Raw genomic sequence first — 20,920 nt, forward strand, 5'->3', positions numbered from 1 at the left:
TGGATTTTCCGCCATTTTGAATTATATCAAAAACCTTCAAAAAGCATTTCAGGTCACCCAGATTGTCTGATTTCCACGGGACTTGATACATAGACCAAGCCTCATAAAAGGTATCATGTGTACTTTTTAATTTCGCTTCTGTTTGCCCGTAGCAGCCAATCAAATCACCGACACCCCAAACAGGAAGTGAGGCCATATCTCTTCGATGCATTGATGTATCGATGCCAAACTTGGTGTATGGAGTCATGATGGCTTCCTGAGCAGCCATAGGCTTGCCTGCTATGCTGCTAAGCCCCCATATCGCTGCTTGCAGCTATATTTACCATTACTTTTTGTGTGGTTAGGTGTCAATTCTTCAGGTTTTTTTTTTTATTGTTTATCGTAGAAGCGCCTACACTTGTTCCTATGTGTATCAATATTCATAACTAAAGCTTAAATCCACACATTCCTGCATTCATATATCTGTGCCTCATATATTGTGTAAAAGTTGCTGCATGGGCTGACAAATACTAAATGTATTATATAAACACATGAATAAATTATTTGATTAAGGGCATTGTAAAAATAGTGATCTACAGCAACTGAACACCTTGACTACCAATACAGACACAAAATACACATACAAAGGGAATAGGCGTACAACTATAACTATACTTGGTGATGACAACCCATTAGCGAATGATCAGTATTGGCTTCCACAAAAGGTGGCAGCAGCCGTGGCAAAGCTGTGGCGGCCCGTATCACCCTGTGCAAGCCCATGTCACCCTATGCAAGCCAGTGGCACCCTGTGGCAGCTACCTCTGCAAAGTTGTGGCAGTTCAGGCTGCAACCAGAAGTGCCATTGCTGGTGGGCACTGTCACGATTTGAGTTTGCTGTCTCTTTAATCTGGAAAATGGATGGATGGATCTCTTTATACATATTATAAGATATAAATATATTTAAAATAAAAAATATTTGATAAATATGTATAGGAATGTGGCCTTAAGCTGCGAATCAGATTCATCGAGTTTCACAAAATATATTGTTTGGTAAGAATAAAATGAGTAAATTACACGCATTTAGTATTCTGCGCAGTAGCCTTTTGCGCTCCTTTAGTGACGAAAAAGGTGCAATGCACCATGGGACTTCCTTTCTCTCCGAGGCCATATTGGAGTTAACTTGAAGTAAGACAAGCTCCGAGTCTTTTTCTGTAAAATTATGCTTTCCGAGACATTTTTGACCATGTTGTCACAATGTGGAGTTTAACGTCAGTCTCCTCCTTTCTCTCATATTTTTGCAGGTTGGCCGGTCCGGACTAAACCGACAAAATGGTGGCTGCAAAGAAAACGGTTAGTATCCTCGCATTCTGGGCGCACGCGCTGGTAACTTCACGTGGATACGTGTTCGGGGCCTGCTAGCCCACAGTTTGATTTTCCTCGCGTGAACGTTGTATTTCTGTTATGCTTATACAATTTAGCTATTAATTGTAGGTCGTTGAATCGCATTACAGGCCATTTTTACTAAATTGTTCGCTGAGCCGTGTCGATCTGCGAGTGTAGCTGGAAATCTGTAAACCGGCGAGAGCTAATGCTAATTTGCTAAATCTAACGAGAAAAATGTCGGAAGAGCGTGAAAATATTTCGCATCAGTACATGTTCAAACAGGCGGCACTCAGCTTCTTGTGATTTGACAAGTGTCATTTATACATCTTCGCGGCGTTAATGTTTGCGTGGTGTTGTGTGGGAGCTATTGAACCCCTTTGTGCTGTCACTTTCTCAAGATTTTGGCTCTGTGTTTGTTCAGAAAAAGTCCATGGAGTCCATCAACTCTCGTCTCCAGCTGGTGATGAAGAGTGGAAAGTACGTCCTCGGCTACAAGCAGTCCCAGAAAATGATCCGTCAGGGTAAAGCCAAGCTGGTTATCCTGGCCAACAACTGCCCTGCCCTCAGGTATGTAAAGATCATGTTTATACCTGAAATGAAAAATTGTTTTCTTTAAATATTATATGTAAAAGAGAGAACAGCAGTTTGCCCAAAGATGGTCTCAGAGCACTTTAATAATAATGAATGAATCAATAATTTGCCCTTTTTCTAAATGATCTATAAATAGTCTCCAGGTGATTGAAATGGTCCAAACAATTAAAAAGTCTAATACCGTGGTGTTTGACATAATTGTCTCCAGGTAGCTTCACTGTCCTTGAGTGAATTTAAAGAAAGATGCTTTTAGATCTTCTGATTTTATTTGTTTTTAAATTGATTGTTGCATTTTAGGATGTATTAAAGGTGCAATTATGATGCTGTCTATGGCCCTGAAAAATGCCCTTTGTTACAGTGTTAATTAATGGCTTTTGCTCATTCATACTGACCAAACGAGAGTCGTAAAACTGTATCGGTATGTGCTTTAAAATGGAAACTGGAGTTGGCTCTGACAGTGGTGTGATGGGTTAGAGCTTTGTGTCCCCCCACTCTTGCTTCCCTTAAACCTGAACTTATGCTTCTCCTGGTGGAAATGTTCAGTTGTCAGCTGTACTGAGAAGCACACATCTCACATCTACACCATCTTCCCGAATACAAGAGCTGATTGTATAAACTATACTGTTTCATCAACAAGCAGCTGAAGATTCTATATGCAGCAGCCACTTTTCATTGGACTGTTTTTGGACTGAAGAAACTGAGCCACAAAGAGGAATCAGTTCCAACTCTGTGTCTGAGCTTCAGGCGTGGGGAATTTAAGTGTCTGAGAAATAATTTAAAATAATTTATTTAGATTATCTGTAGCCAACGCTAACATCTTAGGTAATGAAGATGATGCTTTTAAGAAGTTATTTCATTTACATTTGAAAAAAAAAACCATTACTTTGTTAAGTCCATGTTTTCTAGTTGAATGCTTACGTTCTGTAATTCAGACAACCTGCAGCGGATATGGCGTGTTTTCAACACGACGCCTCTCACTCTCGTTGCTACATCAAATGTCGTGTAACGTTCAGTGTTCTAACATCAGATTACCGGGAGGTTTCTGAAAGATCTATCTCCGAGTACAATCGTTTAATGACGTAGATAAGTACAAAATGTGGTGGTAGCTGCTGATCTCACCATAAAGATGGGATTTAGCACTTGGTTCATCTCCACCCCTGAACAGACTGTTAACACAGCTGTGTCAGAACGTGACGGAGACAAGAGGCTTAAACCAACAGGTATGAGCAAAGCCTGTCTCATACATCTAAACAGAAATGTCATCTTTAATCAACGGTTGAATTCGAAATTTTACTGAAACGCCTCTAAAGCGCAGACACACGAGAGGACAATGCAACAGCAGCTAACGTTAGCCTTAGTTTAACGTTAGCCTCAGTTTAATGTTAGCCTCAGTCTAACACCAGGTGGTGAGGTAAATCAGTCAGTGACTCTCACACATTGTAGCTAAATCGCTGTTCTAGCTGTTTATCAATGGAAACAAAAGATTTCACCACAAAACAATCCAAAATGTTACCTGTTCCGTAGAAAACGAGCAGTCATGGCGGCAGTTCTCAGGCAACTCGCAAACAGTTCGCTGTTCCCTTTGTGCCGGTTACTTCCGCTTTCTGTCGAAGGTCAGGTGACTCGATAGAGGCAGAGTCGGCAGGTGGATTGTCTGGGAGGCTGTATAGCGAGTTCAGTGAACGGCTCGTCTTATTCCACTTTAATTTTGGATGCTGTATTTGAATAAAAATGCTTCCCTGGGGACTCAGGCCTTGTTTATTTACTCTCCAGGAAATCTGAAATAGAGTACTACGCTATGCTGGCCAAGACTGGTGTCCACCACTACAGTGGCAATAACATTGAGCTTGGAACAGCCTGTGGCAAGTACTACAGGGTGTGCACACTGGCTATCATTGACCCCGGTGAGTACCTGTGTCCTCTCTACTGTACATGACAATCAAGAAGGTTTTTAGAATTTAGAAATCTTGTTGATCTTGGATAAAATTTTAATGAACGTGACGTTAAACTGTCTGTCTCGCCAGTTTATGAATGCTCCACTGCTAACATGTATCCTCTTGTCTACTCTGTATTTTGAGGCAGTAGTAGAAACATAATTATCACTCTTGTGTTAGAGCTGCACAATAGAAGGAGAGAGCTATTAAATCCTGATTTTGCTCATCTTTTTTGCCCTCAGGTGATTCTGACATCATCAGGAGCATGCCAGATCAGCAGCAGCAGACTCAGTAGGGCTGTTTCATGCTTGGAAATAACACAAATAAAAAAAAAACTATAAAAAAAACACTGCTGGTTTTCTTTTTTCTAATATAGGTGCCCGTCAGTTGTTTTGAGACCGCAATTGTCCCAAAGCGAATGATTGTGACCCTTTGTCGTCTACTGATGTGACCCCGGAAACGTTTTGATATATTTCCTTGTTTCAGTAAATATGTTGCGGTATAAAATTGGCACGGTAACCTTCATGAGAACAGCTCAGAAGACCACGTGTCAGACATGTGTAACAAAGCACAAAGACAACTGGATTATCACTGTCAGTGTGAACCGTCGGGGACGGACTGCTCCGATGTTAAAATGACGTAACGGCTGATGTTTGAGAATGCTTTTTCAAACACTTACATAAACCCCGGGGACGACCGCGGGCTGCCTTAAATGCAGCTTGTTGGTTGTAATCGAGCAAGGACTCCATCAGAGGCATTAAAAGCTTTGCGGGGTGATGATGGAGGTCAGCTCTAACTGTTACCCAGACTCGAGCTTCTGAGCCAAAAGTAGTGCTTTTGCTTTTTTTCGTGACATTTTAAAATAGGTTAGGCAACCGCTCGGGAAAACAAGGATCCTATATACCGTCTGGGGATTTCCTATGAAGGAAAAGGCTCTGTAAAGTTAGACTGTAAAGGTTTTATCCCCATCCTCCAAAAAGAAGCATAGATACTGGGAATTAGAAGTAAAAGTTTTCTGCAGATTTATTCAGTTCAAAAGCTTCAAATCCATTTCGGTGAGAATAAGTTAAGTTTAACAGCAAAGTGTTGATCTGGGGCAGGACTCGTGTAATATCTGCTTTTATTGGTTCACACCACGTGTATCTGAAAGGCAGAGCTGCACAGCTAAATGACGTTTGTAAATGCGAGGTCTAATTCACTCTCAAACAATCTTTTCCTATTTCTTCTTTTATGCAACTGGACATTTCTGCTGACATCACAGCAGCCTCCAATCTGCTCTGCTGCAGCTGGTCAACCAGCTGGTGGGGCTGAGGGGTAATCTGTCAGCTCGGAGAAGAGAAAACTAGACGATAACAACCATTCATATCTGCTGGTGGACATCAATCAGTTTGTCATGTCAGCACTGCTAAGCATCAACGAATAAGAAGCAGAAACGCGGCAGAGAAGGGTTATGATATGAGGAGTGTTCTAGTTTTGAATAACTATCAAATCACTTGTTTTAAGGAATGTTCTTTGATTTTGGAAAATACTGGTAGCGATTATGAAGTTATTGGGGACAGTTAAACATATAAGTTGCCTAAAAGGTGAGCAAACGAACTTGATGAACCCTATGCAACTGAATCAGAAGCCTGAGGGTCGGCAGTCATGTGGCGGCCCAGACTTTAACTCTCAGCGGTCATCGAGCCATTTGGCCCAGTTTTTCCACTCGTTGCGTCCCTAAGCCGCATTCTGGATTCCCAATTAATCGAATGAAATCATGTCCTGCTGAACTGATTCACGTGCAGCAGAGGTCTCGCACGAAAGCAGGACAATATCTGAAGAGAGCGCGTAATAAGATTGGAATTAACGTGTGAACAATCTCACCCATAAATAGAAATAAAGCCTGTTGAGCACCTCTGATGCTGGGTGTGCCGACAGTGGTGATGTTGATTTGCAGGTGGTTTTGTTTTTTTTTTTACCTTGAACACTGAAGAAATTAAATTAAGCAAAAACACAGTAGTTATAAGCCAAATTGATTATTTCACCCTGTATAACCTGAATATTGTGACATTTATCACTGAATTTGAGCAATATAAAGGTAGACAGGAGTTGTTTACCAAGACATTTAACCCCGTATGCGTCTCATTTTAGTTCAGTACTGATTAATTGAGTTATTTTTGGAGGCTTTAAGGCACAGCTGGAAACATGTAGAGGAGAATTGCGCTTTGGAGTATCCAGGTCAAAGGAATTCTGACAGATTTTCTTTCTAAAAACAAACCTTCTGGCTTCTGTGTCCTCTTTGAAAATCTCATCTTTACAGGCGAATGTCATTGTTCAACCATGTTTCTGCTGCCCCGACAAGTAATTCAGCAAGAGGAGACAGAATGTGACCCACTTTTAGTTTTTTTTTTTCCCCTGCCCCGTCCCACTGGCAGAAAGTAGGTGAGTGCATCTGTCTGGTTTGCTACTGTCAGACCCAGAGTAATGCTGGCCTCCATTTTGATGCAGGAGGTATCCTTGTGTTTCTGCCACAGTCACTGAAGGCAGCAGAGCAACTCTTAATCTATTGGGGTGTTGACCACAATGTCAACAAGATACATGTTGCTTTTTTTTTTTCTTTTTTTTAAATAAATGTTCCGTGTACCAATTTTCGTCTGGACAGTGAGAAAAAAAAATCCTAAATGCTGCTTCTGTTCCTGACTCAGAGGGTTTTCTTGGCACTGAATGGATCCACTCAGCCCCTCAGAGGTCAAATTCAGCCGACAATGCATTTCATTTCTGTCGAGCGCTGTTTTTCAGGACACCTCCCTGAGCACAAAACAAAGGACAATGCAAGCAGAAAGCGAGCTTCTCTTGGCTTTAAACCAGGTTTTTCCATTTTAAGATTGGAAAAAAATTCATTTTTTTTCTTGGGTCGATGGCTCCAAGTACACAGAGAAATGACAGGTTTTAATTAGAAGTAAATAGGTTTTAACCTAACGAGCCGTCGCATTGTCTCATTTGCACCTCCCATAGACTTCGGTGTGTTCTTCATACACAAAGCCACCCTCGGTCTCCTGAACTACATCCCACAAAAACACACAGTTACTGTCTCCTTTCAGAATATAATCCCTCCAACCATTCCTTAATCCCGAACTGAAGTGGTGAAAAAGTTTATTTTAAATGTGCTTCTCTTGGAATCGGCTGCAAAAAACAGCTGAATCTGAGAGGACGAAGCAGTTTTTAAACGTTTGGTGTCAGAAACAGCGGACTGGAAACGTTACGGCTGATAATCGCCCTTTTAATAATCCTTTTCTTTAGAATATAAGGCACGCTCTTTACTTTGGATAGAAATGCTGTATTAATTACTGTTGTATTTACATTATGTGTGGGCAGTAGAGCTGCTGCCTGTTCTGGGCCAGCACACTTGACAAATAGGTTTTGAATCTCAAGTTAAACTTTTCAGGTAAAAAAAAAAAGGGGAATGTTTCAGTTAACGTACAGAAAGATGAAAGAATGTGAGAAAATGCATCATTATGTAAAAATAATAGTAATCCATGTTAAGACTGGCCCATCCCCCAGGAGATTAGAGACACTGCTCTTTAGCAAACTCAGACTACATGCTTCTGGTGTTATATAAAACTCATATCACCCCCGCCCCCCCCCCCGAACATCAGAAATACTTTATGTAATTATACTTTCAAACAAACAAGCCAGACTTAGGGTTCTCCTCTAATCTTCAATGCTTCGTCTAAATATGAAACTTGTTTCCTGAAGACGACAGAATAAAAGCACTGAATGATAAATGAGTCCAGCACAGGCGTGTTGATTTGGCTTTTTATTATTCAGAATTGAATACAAGAGCTCATGCAGATCCAACAACAGGAGAGGGGGGGGGACAGTCTCTACACGATAAACGAGGCCTCTGCCATACACTGGTCCAGATACTGGGCGAGCCTTTAAAATTCTTCAACCAAGTGGAACTCTGTCGGCTCTGCAGGTATTGATTTCTGTCACGTTTTGGAGTTCAGACAAGGGTAGGTGGTCGCATTAGAGCCGCTGAGCTACGGCATAACACGGTAAAGGTGAACCAAACGCACGTACATCGGTTTTCAATGAGCGCACGCTGACAATAAAGTGCATTTTCGTCGTGCGCTTTGTTGGATTTGCAGAAGCGATGGACATATTTAACACAATGATGATGACGCCGGGGCTAACAACAACATGGCAACTACAGGATTAGATAAGATGGAATAAAACCACTTTGTGGGATGCGAGTGTCGAGGACTAATGAGCTGCTGAATGCACTGTTGCATAGTCTGAATGATGGAGGGGAACCGACTAAATGCTGACAGAATTACCGGATAAAGTACACTTACTAAATTTGTCCCATAATTAGTCTTAATGCCCCACCGACTGCCTGAAAAGTCCAGGCGAAGGACGAGCATTTACACAGCTGAACTAGCTTTCTATTGATTTTGTGCTACTTTGCTGAGCTAAAAATCAATGCCTCGGAAACAGGTAACCTGCACACAAAACATCTCATGATTTTTGCAACATGTGCAGCAAACAAATCAAATGACTAAAGCACAAAAGACCAAGAAGTTACACAGTTACATCGTATGCCACAAGGAAAGGAAAATGCACTCGTCACACAATCTGCCTCTACAGCAGCATGTCATGCAGTCTTTATAGGAAAATGCCCTCAGTCCTGCTAAGTCAGCCCAACTAAAATGATCAGATTAGACATCGTGATCTTCATAAAAATAAAAAAGACACAGTCGATGCTGCGGCAGATGCATCTCGGCGGGAAACAAGAGGCTGAAAGCCTCAATCTTTTCACACATTTACTCATTTTATTGCCTTTCGGGACGTCTGTGGATGTGGGAACAGCCGACGTCTGCGATAAGTGCTTCACTGGGTCACATAAATGTCTTAGATCCTGAAAAAGATGGGAAGGCAAACTGGAATATTGTGACCAAAACCACTGGGTGGCAAAAGGGTTTAACTGGCAGTTGCTGGGTTATGGGGTTAACAGGCCAGGACATAGAAAAGGAAGACAGTTTTTATTGGTCAATTAGGTTTTTTTTTCGTTTTTTTTTTTCTCTATACACCTTCCAGAGGGATGAATGACGATAGCACACAGGAGGATATCTCACCACATCAGAACAGCCTTTCGCTTCTCCCATTTTTCCCTCTCAGTTTTTAACTGTTATACAAAAAGTCATACAAAAATACCACAACATTACATTCAATGAAGGAAATTTGTCAATTTCTGAAAAAAGTGCTTTTGTATAACAGATATTTGCCGCTTTCCTTCACACGCTCTTTACCCCCCCTTTTTTCAGGTAGTTGGGTTTTGAGACAAAAAAAAGACCACAAGGGTAGTTCACAGTATTTGGGGGTTAACAGTTGGTGGCCAAAGAAGCGAACTTTTAATCAAAACCAAAAAAAAGTGCACATTAAGACGGATCGGGGGGCGTTCAGGACGTGCACGAGTTTAGATGCAGCTGCCCGGAGGACGGGCTGCTGGTAGTGACGCTGTCCTTGGAGGAGGACAGAGGAGATGAGGGACAACACGTCACAACAACCAGGGATGGATAAGGGAGGAGGGGGCAGAATTAATGGCAATACTGCCTCAGGGTCAGCTTAATCTAATCTAAAGCTGGCAGGAGTCCAAACTGAAAGCAGCATCCGAGGCAGCGTTTTGCCTTGTTTTCCCGACACACTGCAGCCAGCGTTGGGATTTTACTTTAGTGAGGGAGATGTGGGAGAGGGTGGGGTGTATGATCCAGGAGCACGGCTGTCTCTCATGCCTCCATGTACTGGGGAGGAGGCTCTTTCGGTGGGATGGCGACAGCTTCCTCATATTGTGGCAGCAGGACCTGAAAAGGGAGAGAAACAAAAGACGGCTCAGTGCAAAACTCCTCTATTCTGCACAACAGTCGGCCATCTGAAAGTGTTGGGACATTCTTAAGAGCTCTTGATCAAACATTTGCTTTTGGTAAGACCCTGTCAATAAAAAGAGTTTCATTGATCAATGATTTCCTCTGATATTTGTGCTTGTGTCAGATCTCCCGACACTGACCTAAATGACCAACGGAAATATTCACCTTTGAGTAAATTCAATCAAAACCAGGAGTGATTCAAAGCCACACCGCTGACAATAATCTCCCTTTGTTTTCCACCAGAACATTTGGACCGTAAGCACCTTTTCTAATGCACGATAACAGCAGCCAAAGACGGCAGTGAGATGCAGCTGAAAGTCTTCCAATCATCTGCGGCTTTGTTTCACAACATCGATTAAAGGCTTCGGTGCACCCAGTGACGATACTGCCCCGAATAATACGAGAGAGATCCATTTGCAACTGAGACTACCGAGTCAGTTTCCCGTGTTTATTTTGAAACTCGTCAACTTGTACTGGCATTATGCAACGTTTTAGAAGTCATGATGTAACTGACATTTGGGGCTAACGAGGCTGCGGTTGAGCTAGCGTTTAACCTTAAGCTGTGCCTGAAATAACCGTCACATTCAGTCGTTCACTGTCCCCTAATTAAAAACACACGGCCTTTCATTAATTAGAGCTCACTTTTTGATAACCAAAACCATTTCTGTGACTCCAGGGTCACAAAACAGAAATTCTAGCCTCCACAAAGTGCAGTGCAGCGCATTTTCTAGCCTGATTGTCGCACACTTTTAAAGCAGAATTAGTTTCACACAGAGCACATAGAGACTTCAGACACAGCTTGCTTTCTCTTCAGCTTTCATTCCGTCTATTCAGTCCCTATAAAAGGCACAACAAGCGCCACCAATAACACACACACACACACACGCAGGCCAGCCAGCGCTCTGTCCGTCAAAGGTCTTTTCTCTGTAAATGATGTTATAAAACCAGCACTGCTGCTAATTCACTGAGTGAACATGCTCTGAGGGGATGGAATAGTGAAACAGTCAGGAAGGCCCTGCGAACGCATCACAGCGAGGATTTGAAATGAAGCAGACAAGCAGACACTTATGTAACATTTCCAGAAGAAGAGAGGATGGAAAAAGATATGTAGAGAGAGGAGGAGGAGGAGGAGGGAGAGAAAGAGAGAGGGATGACCCTTGCAAATTTTAATGGCATTTTTTTTAAAGAAGCACAACAGATAAGCAAAAGCAGCCGAGTACTTAATGCTCGAGGCTGTAGAAAGCCATTTAGGCGCATTGCTGGCTTTTTTTAATTTATTTTTCATTTTAAAATGGTAAAAATAGATGCAGCCCTCTTTTCATCTGTGTGCACAGAGTTAACACAGATGGATACGTGATGTTTTTCAGTTCAATACGAGAGCTCTTTGACCTGTTTATGTGCCACAGACATGTGCTGCATTCAAGTAGAATTGGTTCTTTGCTACTTCTCCAATTAAAATTCAAACGGCTTGCGCTCCGGCTTTCCCTTTGACCCAGTTACTTTAGCTGTTTGCATCCCTGTTTTCTATTCAAAAGGTCAAATTAAGTTTTTTCATTTCCAGATAAAGCTGGAACAAAAAAAACAACTACTTTTTATTCATTTCTTTGTGTATACAGACTCAGGTTTCTTTCTCGCATGACTTAACCAACAATGATGCCTGTTTTTATTAAGCTTCTACACCAGTGGAAGTCATTTACTAAGGCTTCAGTGCAAATAGGAAGTAGATCTTTGCAACAAATTCTCAGTAATGTCTTTAAATTGGTCACAATACATCGGGAGCCCCAGAGTTACACCGAACAATCAGAAATACACGAGTATATACATGTTTAATATATTAATTAAAGCTGTATTTCAGTTTACAATGAGCTCATTTTATAATGCAGCACATGTTATAATCCAACATTTAATCAACTAAAAGATATAAAGAAGTACATTTTAAGTCATTTTAAGTCTCATTTGTTTACAGGTGGAGTTGTCTATATTCTAGACTCAACACCTTCACTTTTGACTTTTAATGTTTTGGAGCACAATCTTTATTAACCAACTTTTGTTCTAACTTTAGTTATTTCCATCCGTCATATCTGCAAAGAACAAAGAGCTGGCACATTTCCATTCTGTGCCGCAGCCCATGTGATGCGCTGTATGACATCAGATCCTGTCGGATTAGCTCCTGGGCGTTATGTCTCGTTTCATAAAGCAAAAAACGTCATCAATGTCAAGCGTGGCCACTACAGTGCAAGGACAAAGTGACAGACAGATAAAGTGCTGCACATTGAGTCGACAGAGGGTGTTAGGAAGATTAATGTCTTATCTATCACGATGGCGGATTATAAACAAGACAGACGTGGAAATCATGACTGTGCCAAAGCCTCTCAGAAACACCTTCAGTCAACACTGATGGAGCCACAGAGGATGGATGACATCCGGCTCTGTTCGATGAGCGAATCACACCTCGGGACGATCTGCTGCACCTACTGTGCAGCGACACCTCAACAGCTGTCAGACAACCGAGAGCGAGCGCACGGCAGCAACAACGGGACACATTTAAAAACAGCCCGACAGCAGACTCGCCCTCCATATCCTCAGGTCAACATGAAAGCTTTTAATTACAGTACATTTGTAAAAGTGATGCATGCTCATTTCTGTAAACAGTGTCTAAAAATGTTCCCAATCACACCGACTATGGTCTCACTTTTAAATCTGGTAGAGCTAATTATCGCTTAGTACTCAAGGGGCGCTGAGGTGAGGCGCTGGTGGGTCATTATGGGTACTCACTGTGGTGTCGTTTGTCGTGACGTAAACCAGGACTTCCGTGGTCCCCCTGCCACTGACGTATCTGTAGCAGTTCCACACGCAGCCGATCAAGTAGGCCTGGCCCCAGCAGGTGAAAAAGAAAAACAGAAACGCACAATGACCTTTAGAGACACCGTCTCCACTTTTCATTTTCACACGTTCGACCTCGCAGTGATCCGTTTTTCAAGATTACGGACGATGACAGAGGAGATGTGGCGGTTTCATGGGGGACATTTTCCTGGACAATTCAGCATCGGCCATTTTACAAGAAGCAACTTATCAAGCATCTCTTGCTTCAGTAAGCCCATGCATGCACTGAGGGGTGGTTTGTCTGACTTGGCAAAAGAAAAGGAGGTCCATTGTATGTGTGTGTGTGTGAGTAGCCTGCTGAGTCGGTGCCTGTGCCAGCAGCAGAGGCCACCAATCAGGAAGCCAAGCAGAGTGCTAGCCAATCACTTCCCCATCTGCTGAGTTGACCTCTTTCTCTCTGTAACACAAGGTCAGCTCGTCTAGTGAGCATCATTCTGCTCATACTTCAAATGTTGAGATCACAGCAAGATTTGTTATGTTGACAAAAGTTTGCTTTTCTGTCCATTATTCAAGCATTTCAGGCTGCTCTGTGGTCTCGTGTGGAGTTTGTGTCCTCACCCCGTGCACATGTGGGTTTTCTCCAGGTGCACTGGCTTCTTCCCACAGTCCAAAACATGCCAGTTAGGTTAATTTGTGACTATTAACTGACCCTAGGAGTGAGTGTGAGTGTGCATGGTTGTTTGTATCATTTGGACTGGCAAGCTGTTCAGGGTGTACCCTGCCTCATGCCAAGTGGTAGCTGGGATAGGCTCCAGCCCCCCCCCCTCCACAACTCTGATGCTGATAAAGCGGGTATAGAAAGCAGATGGATTTTCAATAGCTTCCTCTTGTGCTTTTCTGACTGAAAACAGGATTTCACCAACATACTTCTAAACAAGAAAAAAAAAGGACATTTTTTGTTCGTTCATCGTGGAAATCTACAGCTCTTCCTTTTCCAGTTCGTCTCCGTCATCAATGCCGAGAGCAGTCAAGTGAAGGATGTTGGCATCAGCGGCAACTTCAGCAGGTGTTCGCTCCCTCCTGAGAGCAGCCTTGAGGTTTAACATCTGGCTCTTTGTGGGGGACTCGATGATCGTCTGTATAAAACAACAGAACCCAGCATGCTGCATGTGCAGCCCATCAATTTAAGTAGAGGTCTACGAATTTTGCTGGGCCAACGTCACGAGTATATACGCAGTGTCTCAAATGTAGAAGAGACTAAATAAAGCTCAGTATCTAAGGCAAGACATTTGTTTCTCTTTAGACTGCAGGCTGTCTTCCAGTGGCTGCTTCCTGCCATAAAACCCCAGCTCTGACTTTGGAAATCTGCCGAGAACATTTCTAATCTCAGCTTAGAGGAGAAACAAGTTGATTTGATTGTACAGATGACTGCAACTTCATGCCCCATCTCATCCGAGAGCCCCAGAGCAGATCCGCGCCTGGAGAAGCATCCATGCATCAAGGAAGAATCAGTTTGACAGGAGTTGGTTTCCTGACGTTCCCGACCCGCTGCTCTCCGACTGTGCGATCATCTCACGAAGACCACTGATAATCAGAATGTCCACGCTGACAGACTTGTTATACATGCCATATGGCTCATACCGCTATGTAAAGTGCGCAGAGAGACTCAATTACGTTCCCATAGGATGAACAAATGTGAAATGGAAGCTCCACACTGAGTAAATGTTCAGTGACTGTATGCAAAATCTTGCAATGGGTTGTATGCATATAATCACAATTATACAAATGTGTTTTCAGTGCATCTATACAGTTGTATGTGTCAGTTAGATAAATGCAGCCAAAGCTGGACCAACTGTGGGACTAGTAACAGGTCCAGAGACTCGATGGTCTTACCTTGAAGGAGAGGATGCAGCCAATGAAGAGGAGGACTGCAAAGACTAGGCACATATTGTTGGTGGACATGATGTCCTCTTTGTAAGGGAATGTCCCTGGCTGGAAGGGAGGAGAGAGGAATATGAATACATGTCAAATGGGGAAATAAATAAAAAATCCTTGAAAAGTGTGAAATGGAGAAAACAAAAGCATCCTTTTAAAAATCACCCTCTGACTAAAACTTTACCTTTAATGCTAAAATTGACATAACTAAGACCTGTGCTCACGCCTGCCTTCAGCAAATGCTTTGGTGACACAAATAAACTCAGAAAACCACTTTGAGAAGTTTCCCGATGAAACGGTGACAACATTCTGTCCCCTCTGCCACCCCAAAGACAAGACATCACTTTTATCATTAAACATGTTTAAGTTGGAATGAAACGGTCCTCACCAGCTGCTGGAGGTAGTCCTGCACTGTGTTGGGATAAACCACCACACTAATGGCTACCAGTGTGTTAAGGGCAAAGTCGAAGATTTGGTAGCAGAAGAATGGAATGATCCAAGCAGCATGTTGCTACATGGGAGAGATTAGGATTAGATTAGGAAACTCATTTTCTCAAGTCCTGATCAGGGTTTGAATCTCTTACCTTGTAAGCGCCATATGTTGCCATGCCACATATAAGAATCATGAGCAGGGATATTGCAGTAGCTATGCAGATATCTGCAGGAACAAAAAGAAAGAAAGAAAAAAAAGAGAGTGATGAGAAAAGTGAAAAACGTAGAATCCAACAGACAAGTGAAGAGTTCTGGTTTGCATGGCTATTTCTGCTCTTCTTAGAATCAGTTTAAATAAGTAAGGATTGTCTTATATTTTAGGTCTATTACGACTTCACAACACTGTCCAACCTAATTTGGCCTGTATCTATATGGACTTGTATTGAACTTGTTTCATTCTTGCCTTGTTGTGAAGTGGCGCTACATAAACAAACAGAATGCAGATGTTCTTGAATAGAGAGTTTACCGTGAATTTTTTTTATTATATCCCAGGGTTTTGGATTTGAATGCATAATATTGGCCTTTGCCATTGTGTGCGTTTTTAAAACCATCGTAACAAATGAGAGGCCAACTGAAGGGAAGGTCGTGACTTGTGAGTCTTAAAGTAGCTTCATCCAAAAGAACATTGTTTTTTTCTAACTTATTTTACTCCAACTCGACCACAAAAGTTTACAAAATGACAACCACGATGTATGGAGGAAGACCTGGAACGATTAAGACATTACACACATTAGGAGAGTGTTTACTTGGGTTAAACATCAAATCCCTTCATATACTTTATTTCAACAAGAGGACTATTGACTATTATGGACTACAGGGCCTCCAGGCCTGTTCATACAGTCTATTGCAAAGACCTCTATACAGACAGTATATCATTAGTGGCAAATATGATTATATAATATGGATGGATTTTCACAAAACAAAGAACCTTAAAGTAATCTCACTTATTTCTAGCCCTCACAGAACATGGTCAACAATGTTATGCAAGAGGTGCCAAATATGACAAAATGTAACACCTTCTCACTTTCACATCAAAGCTCTGGGAGCTCACTGTTGAGACGCTGCTCAGTGTCAGTGCAGCACTCAGAGAAACTATAACCATCCACTGATATGAGGCTCAGCTGTGTTGAAGAAAAGGAAACTCAGAACACTGTCCAGCACTAAAAGATTCTTAACTTGCCAAGTGATGGCATCGTTAGTTTTATTTCATGAAATACAAACTCCTTTAGACTGGATGCAAATATTCAATGTCACGCCTCTACCCTAACCCTCACTCGTATCCTTACACCCCTAAGAGCCACAGCAGGAAATTATGATATACTTCAAAGCATCTTAATCCCTCGCCACAGATACACAAGCTCGTGAAGTCTATATATAAACAACTCGTACGTATAAAAATACAATGCCACAGATCCAGTCAATCCACACGTCTGACATTTCTATGCACATAATCAGCAAAGATCTGCAGATACACAGCTGCTTATTAAAAAAAGAAAAAAAAAAAGCACGACACAAGTATCTCAGGTCCTTCACGGACGCTTTACCAGCTTAAAAGCGATGTGAGGGGGACTTAGTCAAGATGGCTGTTTTTAATCCAATGTTAAATTAGAGCACTCATTTTTAATCAGCTGCCGGTGACAAGTGTCTGAAGTGCTCCAGGGATGACTGTGACGATGATAGTCGTTTGGGGGGGGGGGGGGGGGGGGTGGCACTGAAAATACACTCGCAGTCTGATTTGTTCTCTGTGGAGCCGAAGCTTACTCAGCTATGTCGGTGCTGAGGGCTGTACTCTCAGAAAAGAAGCAGTAGGCAAAAACAAAACAAAAAAACAGCTGTATCACAGCTATATTGACATAATGCTTAATTTTTTATCTGGGACTCAAGTTCTTGATACAGCTTTAGTATTGACTGGACAGTCACTCTTTGCCTAAATCAGTGACACGCTGATGCTTTTGCTAGTTTCACTGCTCAAGATGAGAAAAATAAATATTGAGTGCAAATCTCATCTCGTCTGTGGATAACAGATGTTGCTGCCATCGCGTGACACCCATAATCGCAGGATGTGTGCCGCACACTTAAAAACAAAGCCGACTTTCACAGCGAAGTTCTAGTTTGAACTCACTTGCATCATCCATGACATCAATGTCAGTTCCCAGCTCGGAGCTGGTTAGGTGGTAGCGGTACTGAACCGGGTCATTGAGAGCCGACAACAAGATGAGTAGGACCACTGCGTTGATGAGCTGAGGGGGAAAGAAAATCTGGATTAATATGCTGTTGCATCTTTGGGTGAAAGTTCAGGGTAATGTGGCAAATCAGACCTGACTGTCGGTGTCTTAAAGTGACGATGCACTGGGCCTTTGTTTGGTGCCGTCACCATTCAGACCAAAGGTACTTTTACTGTGAATTATTGCCTTTGCACGTATGCTTTTCAACGTATAAAATAAAAAAAAATATTAAACTCATTCATGTGTATCAGGCTAGAAAATGAGGAGCATTAAAATGTTTGAATGGCATTTACATAGAAAATGCTGCATTTGGTCTTAATGGGTTAAGTACAATTTTTTTTTTTTAGCTACAGCAAAGAAAATTTTTTTTAACTGAATGTAAAGAGGCATCATGATCAGAAATAACTAAGGGACGTAAAGCTTTCTCATTTTGTCTGATAGCTGATATTTCCATGCTTGCTCTGCAGACTGATGATGCGGACCATGCATATATCTTTTTACACCAAAGTGCAAAGGACATCAAGTTTCTCCTGCTGTGGCGTCCACTTATCACGTGTCTGCCGTCATCCTAACGGCCCACTGAGTTATTGAAATGTACACATTAGCTGGGTCTAACTTATATTTACGCATCAAACAGGACTATTCTTAAAACAGTAGCCACGAATGTGGACAAATGTGACCTTATTTCGCAGGCTTCAGTTGTGTGACAACGTGAGAAAATTGTTTTAAAAAAAAAGCGCTAATCTCAAGTTCACAAAGACAGATTTTGAAAAACCAAAAAGAAAAAAAAATTCACATCAGCACTACTGTAAATGTGTAATGACTACAGCACCACTGATGAACTGCTGAATCAATAAAGGACTCTTCCTGCCAATTACCCGACAAGTCTTATGTCACCGTTTTCACCACATGGAAAAACAACTTATAGGATGTAATTGTTGCTTCGTATAGCCTCGGAGCAATAATAGTAGGGTCAAACTGAAAGAGGGACTACACCTCCCAAAAGGTCAGGGATTTACAAGGCTTACCGAACTAAGTTTGAAACTATAGGTTTACCTGTGGGTAAAAACGGAAGCCAACTATTTTTAAACCTGGTACAAATGTGGGACAAAACAGAACCGGCAGGAAAGGTTACCCAATTAGTTAAGAAAGAAGTGCAACATTACGTTAGATTACACGGCGTATTCAAAAATGACTGTGAAACGGCTTATTAAAAGCTTACATTTGATAAGAATAGTTTTATTTAGCCCAGAAAAGAAAAAAGTCCAGAAAGGAAACGTCGGTGAACCTAACGGTTGTTTCAAGTCGTTAAACCGGGAGCATCCTTAAAAAATGGCAACCATTAAGCATATTTCAACAAATTCGGGACTAAGATCACATGGAAAAAACATACATAAATCGGACTTACCATGTACCATATACCCAGAATGATGGTGCCCGTCCGTACATGGCAGCAAAGGCAGCAGCTCGTCGAGTACCACCGGTCCCACGGCGAAATCATCTTTAACACGCTGTGAATTTCAGGTTATTTCATGAATGCTGCCGAAAACTGTGGGGGGAAAAAAAAAATCTGACGATTCAAGCCTGAGACGTCCGGAGAAGGTGGAAGTGTTGGCGCCACATCCAGCGTTTGTTTGAAGCGATGTTTGCCTGTTTCCGCAAGTGGACTCCTGGCAGGCAAAGCCGTTAATCTGGTTTATCCCGAGTCACGTGACCACGGGAGGCTTTGACCAAGATGAGAGAGATGGATGATGATGGTGATGATGACGACGAGGATGCTAATGCCCTGAAATCACATGGAAAATGTTACTTCCGAACTTTCGAAGAGTGAAATATTCATTTATGTATTTATCTTTAAGAAAAAGACTTTTACTCACGCTGGTCAATGCAGCAACACTTTTTTTTGTCTAGTCTTGATTTGTTTTTACTCTCGTGGTTTGTTGATTTTCGTGTCTTTTGAGTTCTGTAGTCGTTTTTCCAGCCTGTGTTCTGGGTTCAGCTCACTTGGTCCATGCATTCAGTCCTGTGTTCAGGTTTTGTCATTATTCCTCGTATCCTCATTTTTCCCTGTTTGGCCATCAGCTCCACTTCCACGCCTGTCTCTAACTCAATCAACCTCAGCTGCAGCCACTTCCTCATTAATTCCCCCTCAGTGTATTTATGTATGTATACATGTACTCACACTCCTTTATTCAGCTCATTATTTATCAGATCCTTGCTGTTACAACCTTCTAGCCATTCCTCTGTAGTCTGTTCATTACTCATCTGTTATATTGAATAAACTTCAAGTTTTCCTTCTGCCTCCGATCTGCTGTTCTGCATTTGGCTCCTCATCTCTCCACCCACCAACCTAAACAGTTTTGCTGTTTATGTCACCCTTCTGCTGATAGAAGTAATGGCTACTAATTTATATGGCCCATGAAGCACGTGGACATTGTGCTCTCTCATTTAAAGCAAATAAATCTACTTTGTATAATCGGATAATTTGGATATGTCAACAGTTATTGAACATCAACAACAAAACCGATTTGCTATAGTGAAACACAGAATGTAGGAAAATACAGGAAGCAATCATTGGCACCTGAGATAGTCCAGTTTTCTTCATTGTTTACGTGACTTTAATTAACCACTGATTGATGGTTTTACTTAATAAAAAGAAACTGATCTGCATCAGTTTGTTTATCAATATTACATGAAGGAAATGAACATCTGACCTGCACTAAAACATGGCAGAAGTTCTATCATGCTGTGGGGCTGCTCTGCTGTTTTGGTATGAGGGCATTTAGCGTATAAATGGAATGATGAAATGCAAACATTACCAATACATGTTCGGGTGAAATGTGTGACCTAGTGTCAGAAAACAAGGTCTCAGCTAAAGTGGCTGGTAAGCATGCTCTAAAAAGCACTGGAGTGGTTAAAAAAAAAGGGAAACATGGACTGTTTTAAACCAGCAACCAATGAGTCCTGCACTAAATCCCACTGAAAACATTTGGAGAGAACTAAAATACTTCAACCCCAAGGCTGCCCATAAATGTGGCCAAGGCACGCTGAGTTTGTTTCATTTCACAGTAAATACAGATATGCACGATCATCCTGATCAGTTGAAAGGTTCGATGTTGTTTAAGGTGTTCCATTTTGTGCTACACTGATCGCATTTCTTGAGGTTTTTTCTTGAACTCTTTTCCTCCCAAAATATCTGAGACGATAAAATAAAGTTCACACTGATTCTGTAGCCTGTGATGAAGGATTAGAAGCAGATATGTCTCCAAGTATAAGGAGTAAAACTTCCCAACAGTTTATTTCTAGTTAGAGAAAAAGTCTCCTAGCTAAATGAAACCACTGATGCGATTATGGTCAGTGCATTTCATGTCAGTTTGTCTCCTTGCAAATATGACAGATGGGCCACCACTGAACACAGCACTAAGCTCTGGGTGGGCGGACAACGTCACAGTCAGATTGGGGATTTTCCTGTCCTGTCATGACATGACGGCTGTTTCCACAATGTGTCCATGCAAAGGCCTCTGAGTTTTAGACACAGCGCCTTAGATAGGTCTTTTAGTACATTTTTTTTTTTTAAAGCGGGGCTTTGAGCAAACACATTCTTTACAGCGTGACCCACACTATTGGTATCTGCCTTTTATACAGACAGAAA

The 20,920-nt window shown here is 41.9% G+C and overlaps 2 protein-coding genes across 4 annotated transcripts; one reads left to right on the forward strand and one right to left on the reverse strand.

The window, feature by feature from the left end:
- The first annotated feature begins 1,105 nt into the window (after window positions 1-1,105).
- On the forward strand, window positions 1,106-4,234 carry rpl30 (ribosomal protein L30). Of its 3 annotated transcripts, none has more exons than XM_072370661.1 (5): window positions 1,106-1,164; window positions 1,281-1,329; window positions 1,784-1,929; window positions 3,727-3,857; window positions 4,130-4,234. In XM_072370661.1, the coding sequence occupies exons 2-5, from the start codon at window positions 1,309-1,311 to the stop codon at window positions 4,180-4,182; spliced, it is 351 nt and encodes a 116-aa protein (XP_072226762.1). In that variant the 5' UTR covers window positions 1,106-1,164; window positions 1,281-1,308; the 3' UTR covers window positions 4,183-4,234. The 3 variants fall into 3 exon arrangements, with proteins under 3 accessions (XP_072226762.1, XP_072226764.1, XP_072226763.1); XM_072370663.1 differs by lacking the exon at window positions 4,130-4,234 and adding an exon at window positions 3,916-3,932 and having other exon boundaries at window positions 3,727-3,881; XM_072370662.1 differs by lacking the exon at window positions 1,106-1,164 and having other exon boundaries at window positions 1,271-1,329.
- Window positions 4,235-7,670: 3,436 nt separating this feature from the next.
- On the reverse strand, window positions 7,671-18,948 carry laptm4b (lysosomal protein transmembrane 4 beta). Its single transcript, XM_072370898.1, has 7 exons — window positions 18,677-18,948; window positions 17,166-17,283; window positions 15,136-15,209; window positions 14,940-15,062; window positions 14,510-14,608; window positions 12,569-12,664; window positions 7,671-9,730 (listed from the first exon to the last, which is right to left on the reverse strand). Exons 1-7 carry the CDS (start codon window positions 18,767-18,769, stop codon window positions 9,656-9,658), a joined length of 678 nt encoding a protein of 225 aa, XP_072226999.1. The 5' UTR covers window positions 18,770-18,948; the 3' UTR covers window positions 7,671-9,655.
- Window positions 18,949-20,920: the final 1,972 nt, after the last annotated feature.

This window comes from Leuresthes tenuis, unplaced genomic scaffold (genome assembly GCF_036924035.1).
Source record: "Leuresthes tenuis unplaced genomic scaffold, fLeuTen1.0.hap1 SCAF_18, whole genome shotgun sequence".
Classification (NCBI taxonomy): Eukaryota; Metazoa; Chordata; class Actinopteri; order Atheriniformes; family Atherinopsidae; genus Leuresthes; species Leuresthes tenuis.

Excerpts from the sequence above, each read along its gene's own strand:
- rpl30 (XM_072370661.1), top strand. The coding sequence starts at position 1,309 with ATGGTGGCTGCAAAGAAAACG. Across the intron at positions 1,930-3,726 it reads AACAACTGCCCTGCCCTCAG|GAAATCTGAAATAGAGTACT; the intron begins GTATGTAAAGAT and ends TTTACTCTCCAG. Across the intron at positions 3,858-4,129 it reads ACTGGCTATCATTGACCCCG|GTGATTCTGACATCATCAGG; the intron begins GTGAGTACCTGT and ends TTTTGCCCTCAG.
- laptm4b (XM_072370898.1), bottom strand. The coding sequence starts at position 18,769 with ATGATTTCGCCGTGGGACCGGTGGTACTCGACGAGCTGCTGCCTTTGC. Across the intron at positions 15,210-17,165 it reads TGATGTCATGGATGATGCAA|ATATCTGCATAGCTACTGCA; the intron begins GTGAGTTCAAAC and ends TTGTTCCTGCAG. Across the intron at positions 14,609-14,939 it reads AGGACTACCTCCAGCAGCTG|CCAGGGACATTCCCTTACAA; the intron begins GTGAGGACCGTT and ends CCTCCCTTCCAG.